Here is a 20,265-nt window from a genome sequence, read left to right on the forward strand (position 1 = left end):
CACGCACGCACGCACGCACGCACGCACGCACGCACGCACGCACGCACTCACACACACACACACACACACACACACTTGCAGACACATCCACGTAGGAACACAAAAACGTGCATTTGTTAAGGATGTCACATTATGTTTTGTCAGGTAGTTTTATATAATTTAAAACGTGTAGCCAAGAAAGAGCGGCGCCTCCTGACACAGTCTATGTCCAAGGACGCTCCAGCCACTATTGTTTAGAGCCTTTTACGGATTCCGGCTGACTGAGGTGGTAAAGTCGTCAACTACCGGGTGGATACGCTCATGACGACGATGGCGGCGCATTGTGGACATAAAGTGCGTACGTCGTTATGGGTAAACATCCACATATTTTAACATGATACAAAACACGATGACTTACGGCACTGAGATGTTCGCTTACTATGGGCCTCGTAAGAAGGCGCAAGATCACTGAAAGGGCAATAGAAAGGGCTATGCTTAGAGTTTCGTTGTGAGGACGAATCAGTAATGAGGATATCCGTAAGGGAACCAGAATAACCGACATAGCTCAAAGAATTACAAACCTTACATGGCAGTGGGCAGGGCACATTGCTCGTAGAACAGATGGCCGATGGGGCCGAAGAGTTCTCGAGTTGCGACCGTGCACCGGAAGACGCGACGTGGGCAGACCACCCACTAGGTGGACTGATGACCTGATACGCAGGACAGGTCGTTGTGGCAATCTTTGAGGGAGTCCTATGTTCAGCAGTGGACATGATGAAGATGACAAAGCGCGAATGATTTGACACCACGACTCTCCACTTGAGAGGCGGTACGTCAAACTATTATGGCGGGCATACACGTTACGGTCTATCGGAGAGGTCTACCTGTGCAGATGTACCTGCGCAGGTAAACCGGAATGTGTGAAAGAAAATGAAATGAAATAAGGTTTATTTGCATTGAATAGGTTATTACAAGATGGTAGTTATTGCATTTGAGTTCATCTATTCAGCCATTATACAAAAGCATGCAAAATTAAATTTTATCTTCTAAGTAGGAATTTACACTCATAGAGTATATAACCAGAAATAGAGACGAAATGAGGGCCATATATTCCTGGTAACACATTAGCGATACAGCTCTTATAAATATCAACTCTCGTTTGCACTGAAATATAGACAGGCCAACTACTGACCTGAGTGTAGGTCACCGTATATTCCAAAAAATATTCTGTACTTATTGTAATAAAGATAATATCTCTAACAATGCCGTGCTGTTCTATTCGGTGGTGTGGGAAAAACAGCAAAACATCTAATTACAAAACAAACGGAATCACATTTCATCGGTAATTAAATATTGAATATGTAATTTTGCAATTTTCGTCCATTATAGCAAAGCTCAAGTTAACTGGTCGATTTGAAGTGAAACAGTTGACGACATCCATTGACGACACCCGTCAATTGTTTCGAACTCGGGCTAGCCAATCGGAGCGCAGTTGTCACAGTAATGATATGGCAGAATAGTTTTCAAACAAATTGAATGACATTTCGTCTCTATTTCTGGTTATATACTCGATGTTTACACTATAATATCCTTTTTTAACTAGGTGTTTATACAGTTCAGTTGTCATTCTTTTAAATGTCAGATTATTTATTTCAATTAGTAGTCTATTATAAATTTTCATGCACATGTAATATGAACTTTTTAAGTAGAGTGTAGTTTTAGGTACATTTTCAACAACAAGTCGGTCTGGGTTTCTTTTTGCGCGTGGATTAATTTGTATTGATTTTTTAAATAATTTTAGATGCTGTTTGACAAATTTACAAACTTCATAAATATAAATGGAAGGTAAAGTCAAAATATTTAAATTCTCGAATAGCAGCTTGCAATATTCCCGTGGGCCGATGCCGCACATTGCTCGTATACACCTTTTTTGAGTTATAGCATTTATAATAAATAAATAAATAATCGTTCGACATAAGTTCAATTAACCCATATGATTAATCCATAACGCAGAACCGACGCGATGTAGCCGTGGTAAGCAAATAAACAAATTTTTTTAGAAGTAATTTGTCTTAACCTACGAAGGACGTATACAAATCTGTTTATTTTGCTACAGACGCTGTCAACATGGTAAATATGTTAAAAATGTGTTAGAATACTTATTTATAAATTTTAGGAAAACTCACAGACTAATAATACAATTATAGTATACTTAAATATGAGTAATCCAATGCCATTTACGAATTTCCACCAACATGAAACATTATAAAGTGGTTAACAAGCCAAAAAAACATAGCACACCGTCACTAAATTAAAAAATAAATAAATAAAAAATACTAAAATAATAGACGATTAAACGAACAAACTAGTATATTCATCGCCAATCACGTGATGTGTCAAAGTGACGTTTGGTCATTTATCGCCTGAGTGTGTCTGTGCTTGAACATAATAATCTCAGTACAGAGTACTAAAAAAACCGACCTCAAAAGTAGGTGGAATTACGTATAATTACCAAGTTTTATTAAAATCGGTTACTGAAAAATGAGCGACCCGGATTCATCCTCTAGTTCGCCATCATACCGGACTTGACACAGGAGATAATAAAAATCGGTTCTCACTACTCAAAGTATATTGAGAGAGACAAACGTGTTGAATTGGAGAATAGCAAAATCAACCATTAAAATAATACTTTGAATAACTCCTTATAATAAAATTTAGGCGCTATTTATAATGAATCTTCATGCGTGAACAACCACCCTTAGAGGTGGATGATTTTCTTTAAAATTAAATGGGACCACTATGGAAGTACCCTCTTTCCAACAAAAAAAGAATCATGAAAATCCGTTCACAAATACCAGAGTTATCGCGTAAAGTACATACAAAAATACATACAGTCGAATTGAGAACCTCCTCCTTTTTTGAAGTCGGTTAAAACAAATCAAATTCAGAATGATTTACTGTCACATTATTAAAAAGTCTCAATGCACGCACCATGTACGTATTTTGTCTATAATTACTGCACCGGTGCAGGTTGGTATACCTGCTCAGGTAGACTTTTCCAGTAACGTAACGTGTATGGCCGCCATAAAGCTAGCACGGCCATAACAGGTAAGTACAAGTACAATAATAAGTACAAATACTTGTTACCAAAAACGCAATGACAACTCTAGTTACCGGAACATTACGCATGCATGGGAAGGCGGGCCCATTGTCGCGGCTCTATTAAAGCTTAAAGCTTCAACCCCATTACCTATGCGGCTTGCTAACTTTTTTATATTCATTTTAACATTTCTCAGAACCAAAGTCATAATAATAAAAGGCTGAATACCGTTTGTTTGTCACACAGGGTTGTTTTGAATGAAAAAATAAATTCAACGGCTTTTACAAATTCAAATATAGAAATTAAACATACGGAGGCAGGTTTGCAAATATGAAATAGTATCTGTCGATGTAAATGTTTGATTTACCACAGCAATTATCAGGTTTCAAAATGGTGAAATGCCTGTACTATGATTATCAGAGCAAAGGAATTCACTCCAGGGCAATACCAGGAACATAACGTAGTAGAAAGTAGAAAACATAGTACATAATAATGGATTACATAGTAGAAAATTTAATTTCACAAATTGATTCACCGGGAATCGAACCCGGAACGGTTAGATCTCCGAGATGGTTGTTTTAAAAGGTATATTAACCGACTTCAAAAAAAGGACGAGGTTCGCAATTCGACTGTTTTTTTTTTATGTGTGTTACGCGATAATTTCGACATTTGTGAACCGATTTTGATGATTCCTTATTTGTTGGAAAGAGATTACCTCAGTATTGGTCCCATTTAAATTTGAAGACAATATTCCACGTCTAAGGGTGGCAAATTAAGGGATGAATCCGGTTTCGCGCACTTTCCGGTAAACGACCAAAATAAAACTTATCAAATAGATGTAATTCCACGAAGTTTTGAGGTCGGTTTTTTTAGTACTTCGTGCTGAGATTCTTCTATTAATGATAATAATAAATAATTGATGGTTTCAGGCATCACTTTACTATCCATATGAATAAAAATGTAAAAAAGTAAATTAATTTGCTACTCGACGAACTCAGTGATGGTTACATCGTGCAAAACAACTGCTGTGTTGAGTTTTCTTTTTGAATATTTTTTAATTTATTTTTACTAAATTAACTAAAAGAAAAAATATTCAACACAATAGCTATACGATATTTACATAAACATAATTATATTTATACGAATACAAAAACAACCTGTTTATTGTAGTATTTATTTACTTAATGGGATAATATTATTTGATCCTCAAAGAAATAATTGATCTATTGTAAATGTGCGCTTTTTTAAATGGTTTATTTAAAAAAGTGCACATTTACAATAGATCAATTATTTCTTTGATTGTCCCATTGAATTGTCTATATACATACATATATTAGATGATCAACGGATAATTTATAAATGAACTCAAAGCTCGAGCATTCAAGGTAACACTATTATTATGTTTAATTTAGTATTAAATTGATATTTGGTACACAAAAACAATTGATGATATTTACAACCAGTATTTATTTATAATCTTTTGATATTGATCTCCTAATAAATCTCGGTTGCTTGATTGCGACCTTCATTCAGCTCCTTATGAAAGAGTTCGTCCAGGGAAATACTGCCACCTTACCTGTTTCCCCCGCTAAGCAGTAATGTCAGCATTACTATGTTCCGGTTTTGAAGGGTAAGGGTGCTGGTGAAATTACAGACACATGGGACTTGTCAACTTATTTCTCAGGGTGTCGGGCGCAGTGGCAGTGCCCCTCAGATTTTTCCGATTTAAAGCTCTGAGTGGCACTGCAACTGTTATGGGTAGGCATGTCGCTTACTCAGGCACACGACTTGTTTATTCCGTCACTTGATATTATTAAAAAAACTAAATATGTTCCATGTCATCAGCAATTAATACAAAATGATTGAATTGAAATAAATTTGATAAAAATTAAGAAAGAATGTTTATTGATGTATCTAAATAGCAAGATTATATAAAATCGATTCTATAAACTTGAACTTCTGAGTGAAACCGCAGGCCGTAGCAAGTTTTCTTTACATTCGACGCATAACACCTTCTTTTATGAAGCCTGTTTCATGTTTTTTAAAAGGCTGTTAATGTTAAACTTCGGTACTGAATACATAAGTAGCCAGAGTTTGGGTAAAAGAAGCTTTTTCAAACACCACGAAAGTAAAACCCCCTAGTAATAGAAACGTGGCAGATAACGACTTACGATTCAATCTAGGACATCATAGTAAACGGTAATCTATAGTATACGTAGTAAACGGTGTTGTATTTGTGCATGGAAATTTATGCTTTAGCAACAGTGTAGCTCCTTGTGAATGGGTTCGTCCAGGGAAGTACTGTCACCTTACCTATTTCTACCCAAGCAGTAATGTAGCATTACTGCTTGGCTAGTTAGTTTTTCTACACAGACTCGGCCGGAGATTGCCCCCGGGACCTCAGAGATGACAACACCATGAAAATCGGTGTGCAAGCTACTGGATCACGGAGGCCGTCCACTTTATACCGTTGAGGTTAACTTCATATCGACTTTGTTAGATTGTAGTGTTGTGTGATACCTAGATCTGCCTTTCGCTAACCAAAACGCGGCAAAGTAATAAACATCGAGTATATAACTAGAAATAGAGACGAAATGTCATTTAATTTGTTTGAAAACTATTCTGCCATATCATTACTGTGACAACTGCGCTCCGATTGGTTAGCCCGGGTTCGAAATAATTGACGGGTGTCGTCAATGGGTGTCGTGAACTGTTTCACTTTAAATCGACCAGTTAACTTGAGCTTTGTTATAATGGACGAAAATTGTAAAATTACATATTTAATATTTAATTACCGATGAAATGTGATTCCGTTTGTTTCGTAATTAGATGTTATGCTGTTTTTCCCGCACCACCGAATAGAACAGCACGGCATTGTTAGAGATATTATCTTTATTACAATAAATACAGAATATTTTTTGGAATATACGGAGACGTACGCACAGGTCAGTAGTTGGCCTGTCTATATTTCAGTGCAAACGGGAGTTGATATTTATAAGAGCTGTATCGCTAATGTTTTACCAGGCATATATGGCCCCCATTTCGTCTCTATTTCTGGTTATACTTGTTTATTGATATTTCAGTTATGCATCCTTAGGGTAAGTTCCGTTAAGTCAAACACGTTAACTTATTTTAAAAAGAGTTTTGAAAAGAGAGTTTTGTGCTCTGTTTTTTAACCGACTTCAAAAAAGGAGGAGGTTCTCAATTCGACTGTATGTTATTTTTTCTTTTTTCTTTTGTATGTATGTTACGCGATAATTTTTGAACCAATTTTCATGATTTTTTTGTTGGAAAGAGGGTATCTCCATAGTGGTCCCATTCAATTTTGAAGAAAATCATCCACATCTAAGGGTGGCTGTTAGCGCATAAAGATTTATTTTTATAAATAGCGCCTAAATTTTAGTATAATGTGCAATTATTTTAATGGTTGATTTTGCTATTCTTTTATTCAAGGCGTTTTTCTCTCAATATACTTTGAGTAGTAAGAACCGATTTTTATTATCTCCTGTGTCAAGTCCCGTATAGTGGCGAACTAGGAGATGAATCCGGGTTTGCGCACTTTCCGGTAACCGATTTCAATAAAACTTGGTAATTATATGTAATGCCACGTACTTCTGAGGTCGGTTTTTTAGTACTCTGTACTGAGATTATTGTTAATTAAAACGGTTATTTAACCATGTATCACTTAGCAGCATTTAGTTAGTGGAAGGCAGAGACGCATTTCGACATTGCGACGCGACATTACGCGACACTAATATTTACGCTCACTGCGTCCGATTTGTATTAGAATCCAAGAGTATACAAATCTAGAAAATTCTAATATCGCTTGCGCACTAAGTCCAGTAAAATTAAGTAAATTTTAGTAGCTGTATTGGTCCTTGTCAAAGAGTTCGTCCAGGGAAGTACTGCCACATTACCTATTTCTGCCGCCAAGCAGCAATGTGAGCAAAGTTGCGTTCCGGTTGTGAAGTGTAAGAGTGCTGGTGATATTACAGGCACAAGGGACTTTTCAACTCATGCCTCAGAGTGACGGGCGCAGTGGCAATACATCTCAGATCTTTGTAATTTCAAGCACTGAATGGTACTGCAACTGTTATGGACAGGCCTATTATGTTAAAAGAAAAATCCGATTCGTATCCGAGAAAATACGACTATAGTTTGTACATATCGAGTTCTTAGGTTTTCGCGATTGTTACACATCAAACAAACCGACGTTTCGGGCCCTTTGGTCACGGTGTTTGAAAAAACAAATATACGCGATTTAAACCGGAAAAATAGTTCCATTTCCTATAGTTTGTACATCTAGAAATAAAATGATCCCTGTGACATTTTAAATCGTCATTTCTCGGATTCGGAATTGATACGAATATAGGGAAGCTATAGTGTCAGCAATCAAAACTGTTATGTTATTTCGATTAAAAGATCTAGAGATCTCAGTCGCGGCGACTAAAACACGTGAATCAGACGCAACGCGGCACTATCGTCTGCCGCGAGGTTACAAAGTTAACATTTAATCTAAACCAGTCAAAGGTTCAAAGTTTAACCATCTATTATAGGCTGTTACAAAGTCATTAAAAGTACAAAGATCCCGATTTAATCCTCGGTTTTAGTATGTACATGGAAGCAATAGGTATTCTTATTAAAGTGATGGAGATATGGTATGGAGATTATTAGATGATAGCGCTCTCGATTTGTAATACACAAAGTTTACGTCCTTTTCCTATAGGGGTAGGTATAGGCGACAGCCTTCTACATGTTACACACATAAAGATGTGTGTAACGTCTTATGAAAGCTTTCATAACGTTTGTCGATTAAGGGCACTGATGAACTGATATTTCTTTAAGTCAATAACTGCATCCGTGGCCGAATGGTTACCTTGCCGGACTGCCACGCAGAGGTCTCAGGTTCGATTCCCAGGCCGGGAGAAATATTTGTATGGCTCTCGTGAGTTTGGGTGCAATTTGTGGTTGTCTATGTGCGTGTCGGCGGCACCCGCGATACAGGGTTTCCCTAGTGCGGGGCTATGTTTATTAAGTTCGTACTTTTTTTTTTAGTAAGTCCGATTTCTCAATTATGTACATTAATTTTATTAAGATTCTATTAATTATGTTACAAGAAAACTAAGAAGCGTCGCTATTTTTATTGCGTTTTTATTATTTATTTTTGACAAATATTTTTTTATTCTCCATAGTAATTTGTTATAAATAGTATTAGTAATTTGTATTTCAGACATTACAGTTATCCAAAAATAAAATACAAATTACAAAATTTAAAATACAAATAACATAAATCAATGAATAAAAATTAAGCTAATTATGAAATAGAGGACTTTGGGAAAATAATCGTCCACGGAAGTATGTCACCTTACCTATCTCTGCCGCCAAGCAGTATTCACCGACGCTGTCACGTCGGGGTCACCAGTTTAGGGGAGCTGAGCAGGTAAGCAGGAAAAGTCCGAGTTGGTTGATTTGATGACTGCATACATTTCATGTTTATTACCCTACAGAAGTACCTTATATCTAATCGCATATAGTACATACTCTGACTAGTCAACGACATGCATCGACAGTGGTGCCGTGGCGGCGCGGTGGCGCTGCTGAGTAACGCTTGTATACAAAAATATGCGGACACGTCGCGTTCCTATTCAGTGCGGCCAGAGCGCTGCGATGGCATGTCGTATGCGCAGCTACATAAGCATTACTGCGTTCCGGTTTTGACGGTTAAGGTTACTGTCAAAATTACAGGCACAGTGGCAGTACTCCTTACATCTTTGTTTTAAAACTCTAAGTGGCATTGCAAGTGTTATGGACAGGCGTGTCGCTTACCATCAGGCACACGACGTGTTCGTCCCGTCACTTGATATTATAAAAAAAAAAAAATTACAGTATTCAAATAATAAAATACAAATTACATTAGTCCAAGAATAAAAGACCAATTGTGAGAGTAAAAAAGAAACTATGATAGAATTGTCATCATTTACTAAAGTAGAACAGAGAAGATATATGTTTAAGCAAGCAATAAAACTTTGTTATATTGATATTGCACGCAAATGTCAAAATAAATAACTAGTACGATCGAGAAATTATAACAATATTATTTTAATTGTCTTTTTTAATTTGCAATTATTATTGATCCAAACGCATTGATTTTTGATATCATTAACGTTTTAACTATTTACTAATTGAATTATTTTCTTTGTTTATTTTCTTTAATTATTTATTTCAAAAGACTATGTATTTCATAAATTATCAAGAAGACGAACACTCTTGGAATCTGTTACTTAAGGCGCACTATAAGTTTCCGGAACTGGCCACTTACATTTTTGAAAATGGAACTCTTTGGCTGTAGAATACAGTTTGTTTCATCTGACTGTCACTTGTTTTCACATTGTGGCGTCATTTTAGAAATTGGTTGTCCACATCACCATGGATTTAACTCGTGAAAATTTTCGCAGTATGATTTTCTATGACTTTAATTGTAAATTAACAGCTCAGCGGAGCTTCGCTCGGCTTCAAACTGCTTTTGGCGATGAAGCACCATGCAAGACGACTATTTATAGCTGGTTTGCAGAATTCAAACGTGGTTGTGTGAATGTCAGTGACGAATTTTGTGATGGTCCACTGCTGTGAATAACAAAAACATCGATGCTGTGCGCCGTATGATCAAAACAGACAGGCATGTGACATACCATGATATTCTTAGGCATCTTTAGGCATAGGCATGAGTCAAATACAATCAATACTACACAAACATTTGAGTGTGAAAAAGCTGTGCTCCCGGTGGATCCACACAATTTGACTGAACCTCAAAAACGGATCGCGTCACTTGGTGCAATGCCATGTTTACCAGATTCAACGAAGGGGCGTCAAATTTTGATGTGGGGCATAGTAAAAGGTGACGAAATATGGATTTCTAGTTATGATCCCAAAACAAAGCAGCAATCGAGCGTATGGTATTTTTGTATTTGCGTTGCATATAGGCGTATTTTAATAAAACTGGACACGGGGCTACTGTTGCTTTGGAGAATCGTTGTACCATGAATAGTGATTGGTACACGACCATTTGTTTGCCAGAAGTTATTGACAAACTCCGTAAAAATAACCGTAAATGCCGTATCATCTTGCACCACGATAATGCCAGTTCTCACACAGCCAGACAGACAAATGAATTTTTGAAGGTGAACAACGTTGACCTTATGAGCCATCCCGTGTACAATCCCGACCGCCAGGTCGGTACCTTGTGACTTTTATTTATTTCCAAAAATTAAGAACCAGTAACGCGGTCCACGATTTTCATCACCTGACGAGGCTGTCGTAGAGTATGAAAAATATGTTTCAGGGATTGTCACGGAGGAGTGGCATAAATCTTTTCGAAATTGGTTCATTCGTATGAAAAAGTGTACTAACGCTAACGGAGAATATTTTGAGAAACAATAAATTCTTTTCTGACCATTTATAGTATTTTTTTTCTTATTCATTCCGGAAACTTGTAGTGCGTCTCATGTACTACTCCTGTTATTACTAGTTCCAAGAATATTTAATAATATGCAATTATTGTCTTCATTCGTTTTCCAAAAAGAAGCACTTAATTACTGCCAAGATATCAAAAAAAAAAAATTTAATAAGACCAGAATCTAATCAGATTTTATAAGAATCATAATTTTCATTTAGAAGAAATATTTACTTTACGAAATCTGTTGAAAATTCAACTTAAATATTAAGTTTATGTAAAAGAGATTTAATCAACTTAAATGCTCCTTTTAAGACAAACACGACCTAAGCATTTTATTAATTTTGATGCAGATATGCATTTAGGGTCGTCTTTTGCGGGTTATGGAAATTTATAATCATTTCTTTGAGGTTTTTTTATATATATATATGATAGGCATTTTTTATTCAAGTGAAATTCCAACATCAAAGAACTAAATTCAGCTTCGTTTAAAAGACATCGTGTAGAGGGAGAATACATATGCTGGGAGAAAAAGTCAACATAAAAACTCCAAAAAAATATTCCTTTTACGTTTTCTCCTCTCTTCTCCATCTCTATAATTTCAATAGTTTTAAAAATGTAAATTAATAAATAATTATTTGTTTACATATTTGCTGTATGTTCATGGTGAAATTAGGAACTTTCTGGGGCATGAGTGTATGGGCTCAAGATCGATAGAGATTAGACAGTTGGTCTTTGAATGGACAAAGGACGGCTATAGATGGTGATGACTTAGTGCTCTGAACTTGTAGGACAAAGTTAACACATACATTTATTTTTATTGAATATCATGATGGCTACGGTGAAAAGGTCTCTCAAAATTCTCTCACTGGATATTATTAGCGGCGACGAATGCCGAAACTCATACAAATCTATAACAAAAACACATAGGAGCATTTTGAGAACTCGGTAACTCGACCTGTGGCTCCAACTCCAACTGAGCCACAGGGTAAGAGCAATGCTACGGTGCAGCATGGTTCAAGTCCCACCGGGTCGAAACAATTTTGTATGTGTTCGATCTTTGTATTAATAATAATAATAACAAAACTAGTGGAGTTGTTCCACAAAAATCTCAAATAATACATCATGATGATAATCATTCCATTTTTTGTAAAATTACTCCATTAGTATGTAGTAATTATTAATACAAAGATTTAACATAAAGAAAAATTACTTCCAACCTGCGTCTGATCCAAACTGAGGCCACACTCGCAGGTGTCACTTATGGCGATAAAAGCCGAAAAAATCCAATACAAAAGATCTGTAACAAACACTTAGATAAATTCGTAAGACTTGCTGACTTGATCCTAGCTCAGTTGGCAGAGCGGTGGCCCTGGTTTGACACAGATGTGGGTTCGAGTCAGTCGAAGGATTTTTCTTTATTTGGATTCTGATTGATGATAAACTGTATTAAAAGTCATTAAGACTTTTGTGAAAACAATTTTGGCATAGTAAATTTTTTTGTCAATCGTAAGTTGTCCATAAAAATGTTTTTTTTTTGTGCTGATTGACTCAGTTTTATGTAAGGATCATATCAAAACAATCGGGAATGCAGAAGTTGGTAAAATTTCATAAAATGTTTTGAACACAAAATGAATAAAACTGACTATTTTTTTTTTATTACTGATAGATTCAGTTGCTAATAAGGACGATACATTGTAGAGAACGAAAGAAATCGGGGCAGCAGAATTTGATCAAATTTAATAAAATGATTTTTCATAAAGAATGAAAAAAATTGACTAATTTTTTAATGAAGATTTTATTGTATTGAAAGAAAAGAATCGGGACAGCAAAAGTTCGGTTCGGTCGGACAGTCGAGGTTTGGCACAGAAGGCCCCAACCAGTTCCAAACCCATCCCTGTTCCTAAGGCCGTCGTCTCGCAGTTAGTACAGGGCAAAGCGACGTCAAAGACAAACGAATTAATATTATTATAGTGAACTAGAGAGCTCTTAGATCGAATAAGGAGTTCCTCCCCTTTGAACCGAACCACCAACTTCGAAATCGTAATTCCGTTTCTGAGGTCACGACACAATAGTTAAGTACCATCTGGAGTAACTGTTATTGGAATAGTAATAGTTATTATAAGTATATAATAGATAACGATATATTACTCATAACATTAATGTTATTTGCGAATTAGGGAATTACTGCAATTATCGACACAGAATAGCCATTTCCGAGCTGTAAGCATGTAAATGTGGTGACACCCTTAGATTTAAAATGCAGAGTGCAATTTTATGTGAATTGGGTAGTTTTTATTATTTTTGGTTTTTTATAACATAAAGTGACGGGACGAACTAGTCGTGCACATGATGGTAAGCCACACGCCTGTACATAACAGGTCCAGTGTCACTTAGAGCTTTAAGTCGCAAAGATCTGAGGGGCCTTGCTAGTGCGCCCGTCACCCTGATACATAAGTTGACAAGTCCCATATGCCTGTAATTTCACCAGCACCCTTACCCTTCAAGACTGGAACACAGTAATGCTAACAATACTGCTTGGCGGCAGAAGTAGGTCAGGCAGTACTTCCCTGGACGAATTCTATCACAAGGAACTCCACTGCTACTAAAAAGAACTTGTTAAAGAAAGTATAACAATATTGTTATATAAATCCGTTAATGCCGTAAATGCCTGCTTTTTTATTATCTAAATCTAGCTCAGTTTTAAGGGTGCTGGTGAAATTTCAGGCACATGGGATTTGTCAACTTTATGTCTCAGTGTGACGGACGTAGTCAGATTTTTGCAATTTAAAGCTCTTGTTCTTATGGGCATTATATCTCTCTTGTTAAAAATGTGTTAATTAGTGCTGCAGTCTTATGTCTTAGTTTTTCTGAGCACAAGAAATTAATTTGAAATTTTGCAACATGGCAAATGTCCAAATCTTGTAAGCATTTGTAGCTCAAAACATTGTACAAAGTGAAACAAGTGCACTAAAATGTTTACGTGTATAGAAGTGTAATTTGCCCAGTGACGCGTTGTTGTGCCAACCAGTAACCAGAATTGTGAGAAATTGAGTGTTGTTGAAATTTTAAGGAAAAATTTTAAGATCGTGTAGAGTCTCAACTATATAGGGTGTTACAAAAGACGCTAACAACTTTAGCCAGAAATATAAATCTTGTGAAAGTTCGTCTAGGGAAGTACTGCCACTTTACCTATCTCTGCCGTCAAGCAGTAATGTAGCATTACACCGTCGGTTTTGAAGGGTAAATAAAGGTGCTGTTGAAATTACAAGCACACGGCACTTGTCAACTTATGTCTCTGGGTGAAGGGCGCAGCGGCAGTGCCACTGCAACTGTTATGGGCAGGCGTGTCGCTTACCACCAGGAGCACGATTCGTGTTCGTCCCTTCCCTTAGTATCATAGAAAATATAATACTAGTGTTTTTCAAATAGTGGGCTCCAAATCCACTACTGGCAAAGCAGTTCAAAATGGTTTACGATAGTCTCTTAGTTAAGTACTACCTACTTTAGTGCTAATTCCAAGATCAGTGATGGTGAACGGTCAATCTAATGAGCGCTTTAACGATGTCAATAAGACGAAATATTAAAAATTTTTATTATACCGGAAATGTTTAATGTTCTCATTTAGCACTAAGATTAATTTTTCAGAGTATAAGGCTCAACTCACACTGGCGCGCGCGAGTCGAAGCGCGTCGCGTCCTGTTTTCCAACTCCACCGCCAGGCGACGTCGACGTGCGAATTCGCTCGAATACTACCAAGCGTCGACATTCGACAAACGTTGAAAGTGCTTTGTTTTGCATTGAGCTTTGACGCGAGTTTGCCGGAGATAGAAGTTGTACTGGCCAGCGATTCCATAAGTGACGATCGTATTGGATTTTATTTTTGAAAATTTCGAATTTTGAACAATAAATGCCGACTTATTCAACGTATTTATGAATGAATACGAAACTGGATGAGCGGAGAAACGTCAAAACGGTTATCACAGCGTGCCGGTACTATGGTATCTTTCCTAGTTACGATTGAAAATTACAACTCATATTCTTTAACACCTTGTTTTGTGCCTTGTGTTTCCCAAACTCGTCGAATTATCTGCTTTAAACACGGGCACGTAATACTAAAAAATTCTTAACTAGAAAATCAAGAAAAGTACTTACAGTAGTTGTTAGGGATGAGATCGGGTTCAGCATCATCATGCTCGGGCACTTTGGGCACATCCCGCTGTACAAGCGGCGCTGGCGGTGGCTTGCCGTGTGGCGCGCGTCGGCGCCTACGCAGCGAGGCCGCGCATGCGCCCGCTACAAGAGCGCAAATCGCGCCTAGCCCGGCAGCCATTGCGCCGACAAGGCCACCAACACCAAGTGGTGCTTCCGAAGCTGTGGAAGAAAAATTCGTGTTACTAGATGTTTTGATCAATGTATCGCTCTGCTATTACAATAGTGATGTAAATCTAAATATGTGAAATTCAAAATTATACTATTGCTGAGCGTAAAATTTGAATCTTTATGCGTCAAAATGAGATAAACTTTTTGTGACCTAGTTCTGGACAAATCAGTCCTTAGGCCACAAATTCGCAACAGTGGTGCGTTCAGCAGGGCGTTCAACGTTTGCGCCTAATTGAGTATTGTGTTGAATGTATCCAACACAAGAAACACGTACGCGCGCGTACCGCTGAACGCAACACCGTTTAAATTTACGGCCTTACTAAAAACATTAAAATATTTTTTATCCTTTTTGTTTTTAAAAATATTTGTCAAGTAGGAAATTGTTTACATGTCTGTAAGCTTCTTATGGGCCTCTCTAACAGCGGACAATGGAGAGAGCAATGCTCGGTATTCCCCTACGTGATAGAATCAGAAATAAGGAAATCCGTGGGAGAACTAAGGTAACCGAGATAGCTCGAAGAATAGCTCAGCTGAAGTGGCAATGGGCGGGGCACATAGCCAGGAGAAGCGATGGTCGTTCGGGCGGAAAGGTTCTATAATAGTGACCGCGCACCGGAAGACGCTCAGTGGGTAGACCCCCACCAGGTGGACCGACGATCTGGTAAAGGTCACGGAAAGCCGATGGATGCGGGCAGCGCAGTACCGATCGTCGTGGAGATCGTTGGGGGAGGCCTATGCCCAGCAGTGAGCGTCGTATGGCTGAATGATGATGATGACATTTCGGACCGTCATTTCTCGGATTTGGAGTTGATACGAATAGGACGTAGTGCGCAACGCTCTTATGAACTTCAACTTATACATAATTTTTATAATATTTCACGGGAAGTGAGTAATTCATTTCTCATCGATTCTAAAAAAAAACACTTTTTTAGTTATTACACTATTGTATTCAAAGTGTATTCGGTATTCGGTGTGCAGTGGCGCATAGTATTAATGTATCTCTTTCACACGACGCGAAGTCATACGTTTTTTGTGGAACATTCTCCGAACAAGATGTCTAGTATATTCTTTTGGACGGAGGGCACGCATAATTTTATTAATACGAAATGACCGGCAAATCTTTTGAGGAAAACGATTTATTGATATCTTTAGTGGAACAAAAGCTCGCTTTTTTTTCATCGTTCCTCAAATTTTCATACAATTTTTTAAATGTGTTTGTACGCACTGCTTCTTGATTCATTGGATGAACACAATACATTCTATTCTTCCAGCGGCAAAACCGGTGGCATCTTCCATGCCAATATAAAAGTGAAACAAAACGTGGATCCATCACAGACGTGTTCTCAGGGCACTGCAACTGTGTTGCTTACCCCATAACTTGTTCATCCCGTCACATTGATATCATAAAAAAAAACTTATTAGTCACATATCTTATGCCCAACTCTACGTCCTAAACACAACCACCTGTCTTCTCAATCCTCAATGCTTTAAACGTGACGTCATTCTGGTATTTTATAGACACGCAGATTTTTACAGCCGTTTTATCATCCTCACCATTTCTTTCCCTTATCTTATTAGCTATATAATTGGCCTTGCGACGCCTAGTGCCATAGATGTTTAAATTCTCTAGATATAACACTGAATATCCAAAATGTCAATTGTGCTTCTTCCCGTTGCTGCTGCTTCAACGAATAATAATAATACATCATAAACGCTCACACTTAGTAGCAGTAAAGGTCCTTGTGAAAGAGTTCGTCCAGGGAAGTACTGTCATCTTACCTATTCCTGCCGCCAAGCAGTAATGTCAGCATTACTGCGTTCTGGTTATGAAAGATAAGGATGCTGATGAGATTACAGGCACATGAGACTTGTCTACTTAAGTCTCAGGGTGACGGGCGTAGGGCCAGTGACCCTCAGATCTTTGTGATTTAAAGCACTGAGTGGTACTGCAACTGTTATGGACAGGCGTGTCACTTACTACTAGGTGGGATGTTGTTCGTTCCGACACTAGGTCTCATTAAAAAAAACACACTCATAGCCTCGCACTAGAAAAACCCACTGTTGCGTGTGCCATGGACACACACATAGACAACCACAATTACACTCAAACTCACGAGGGAAACAAATATAGGCCATACAAATATTTCACCTGGATCGGGAATCGAACCCGGGACCTCTGCGTGGCAGTCCAGCATAGTAACCATTCGGCCATTCACAGAGGCAGTGTTACGGACGGCCGTGCGCGCCTGGCCGGTCAGAGCTGAAGTTCAGACGAGAATGATTAATTCAAGAGCTCTGATTGGCCGAGCGGCGTAGCGACCCATTGATAGGACCGGCACGATGTGGGAGACATCGTGCCGGTATAAATATAAGCTAGTTTTAGTTTGTACGCGCATTCACTTTTTATATTCGCTCATGAAAGCACTTGTTACAATTTCTTGTTTCGTAAGTCAGATTGACATTTTTGTTTTATATGAATATACAGTCCATTTTAAATCAAGGAGTTTTTTATTATCGAAGGAGAATAAAGCAGGAGTTCAGTTTTGCGGGCTGAATTCACCACAGGCAGTTATCCTCCTAAGACCCAGTAAACTAAAATGAGAAAAGCGCTAAACGCTCAATGTATATGCTTCAGGCCTGGGCAAGTATACTCTCAGTTTTGTACGAATAACGTATTTCTCTAGATACCCTATGGTTATAGAAATGTATAGATTTGACGTGATTATATAAATAATATTATCTTGGTCCGGATCACTTCACATGTTATGTACATTTTGATATACATAGACCTTTATGCTAACTTTCCACGGCCCGTGGATTCGCGAGCTCGCGCCAACTGAAGAGTACCGCCCGTACTGGCACAAGCAGGCGTGTATGGGCCTGTGTTAAAAGCAAGCTCATACAAATCGGCGCGGCCCGTAATTTCACAGGCTGTTGGAAGCAGCCTTTTACAAGTAACGAGAAAAAACTTTCATACGTCTCTTACAGGTGGCGTTACGGCAAAAAAGGCTTTTTTTTGTAATATCAACGGACGGGACGAACAAGTCATGTGCCTGGTTGTAAGCTACACCCCTAAGATCTTAGGGGCATTGCCAGTGCGTCTGTCATCCTGAGTCGTAAGCTGACAAGTCCCATGTGTCTATTATTTCACCAGTACCCGTATCCTTCCAAACCAGGAGTTCCTTGGAAGAACTCTTTCAGAAGGAGCTCTACTGCCTATTATAAACCTAACACAAAAGCTCTGAAGTAAGTACATAGAGACACTCAGTTGGCAGGTGGTTGGTGGCTGGATAAGCGGTAACTACGATGAGACAACAGACACTGGTTCAAGATCCAATCGTAACGAAGAAATTTCTCTTTGTGTTTTTTCGATCTTTTTTGATAATGAATTGTCAACAATCGATATCCATTATAATATCATAAATTCATTGGCTATTTGCCATGTCTACGGTTATAAAAAAAAATAGGCGGATTAAATTCAACCGTCCGGAGCGGTTAAAAAATGCAAAATCGATGCGATCGAGTCTCGACGGAAGAGATTAGCATTTTGTATAAAGAGACCGGAGGTAGTTACGTTAATAAGTTAATTGAATGGCACGGGTAGATGTTAAGAATAAGGACGTTTGACTCATTCTGTTAGTATTTCTGAGGACAGGCCATTGGCCAGACGAACGGACTTTCGAATTTATTCTGTGATAAAAAGAATTCGACAGCGGTGCAGTTTCTTAAGACTTAGGTCAATTATAATTGCCTTAGGGCACGTTCCCATTGTGTCATGATGACAGATAATCGTGTAGTTTAAAGTGTCGTGGCTTGTATATTTAAACGAAGTTCTTCACATATAGTGCAACACGTTTAACTGTCGTGACAATGGAAAAAGCTAGAGCGACAGTCGTCTGACGATAAATAAACGTCATGATAAAAATGTGACGACAGATAATCGCAGCTACTATTGTCGTCACGTTTTATTTATTGTCTCATATCTGCAAACGACAAGGTGGCTACCGTAAAAGGACAAATAGTCGTCACGATTCAGTGGGAACAGCTAGGTATGAGAGTCGCTCAACGATAAAAAGTTCACTACACAGTCACGACAGATAGACGTGATACGGGAACAGGCTAGATGCGACAGTCGTCCAACGATAAATAGAACGTTACGACGTAATGGCAACGCGCCCTTACTGAAAGTCCAATCAATATTAGTGTCACAGCCTATCAGCTGTGTCTTCAGCCGAATAAAATAATAATTACATAAATATTAAACAACATCAAATACGGTGCTCTGATCCCAAAGTAAGTACTAAAGCACTTGTGTTATGGAAATCGGAAACATCGACTACAAACAGCCAGACTCGAGACAAAATAGAAAAATTAGTTTTTCTACATTGACCTGGCCGGGGATCGAACCCGAGACAGCCGAGATAACGACACCATGAAAACCGATGTGCAAGCTACTCTACCACGGAGGTCGTTAAATAAACAAGCCAAGCAGTAATGTGAGCATTACTGCGTTCCAGTTTTGAAGAGTTAGGAGTGCTGGTAAAATTACAGGAACATGGGACTTGTCAACTTATGTTGCGCAATGGCAGTGCCCCTCAGATCATTGCGATTTAAAGATTAGTGCGGCACTGTAACTGTTATGGACATGCGTGTCGCTTACGATCAGGCGCGCGACGTGTTAATCACTTGTAAGTCACTTGGCATCATGAATAAAAATATTTTAAGTTTTGTTGTCTGTTTGTTGTTTAAAATGCTTGCTTCGTCGTTTGTTTTAATTTATTCTTTGTTTTGGTGTTTTGGTGTGATGATGATTTTTTAATATATTCTACTGATTTTTTTTATACAAAGGTAAGAGCGCATTTGACCTCCATCTCACCTGATGGAAAGTTACAATGGAGCATGCACACCTAAATAATACCTATTCACTCTCGACTTGAAAAGGTCCAAGTTATAACGTTCGAATGTGGAAGCATAACGCTTCGTGCGAATCTTTGGAATATCCACAACATATGGGTTGGAACTCAAGCCTACGTCTAGTCCCCCGATGATGGAAAGGGGAAGGCGGAATTAAATCGTGTAATTCCATATCACACTCTCCGTGATCCTGTAAAATACATATGTGTTCAAGGCTCTGCAGCTTAGGGTTATAGAATAGGAAGAATCAGTGCTATCACACTTAACAAAGACTTACCTAATATCTTATGTCCATTTGCTAATTTGTTTATCATAAAAAAGAGATTTGTTTATAAATATAGGTATTACGGACAGCCGTACGCGTCTGGCCGGTCAGAGCAATGCGAGTAGAATTGCTAGAATGCTGAGTAATTCAGTAGCTCTGATTGGCCGAGTGGCG

The 20,265-nt window shown here is 38.1% G+C and overlaps 1 protein-coding gene across 1 annotated transcript in view; it reads right to left on the bottom strand.

Annotated features, from left to right (window-relative positions):
* Positions 1-20,265, bottom strand: part of LOC113226134 (nephrin-like) — a 465,840-nt gene that overhangs the window by 95,682 nt on the left and 349,893 nt on the right. The window contains exon 13 of the mRNA XM_026458662.1: positions 14,685-14,903. Within this exon, the coding sequence (XP_026314447.1) occupies positions 14,685-14,903 (219 nt within the window). The remainder of the gene's footprint in view (positions 1-14,684; positions 14,904-20,265) is intronic.

Source organism: Hyposmocoma kahamanoa, unplaced genomic scaffold (genome assembly GCF_003589595.1).
Source record: "Hyposmocoma kahamanoa isolate Upper Pololo Valley unplaced genomic scaffold, ASM358959v1 182, whole genome shotgun sequence".
Classification (NCBI taxonomy): Eukaryota; Metazoa; Arthropoda; class Insecta; order Lepidoptera; family Cosmopterigidae; genus Hyposmocoma; species Hyposmocoma kahamanoa.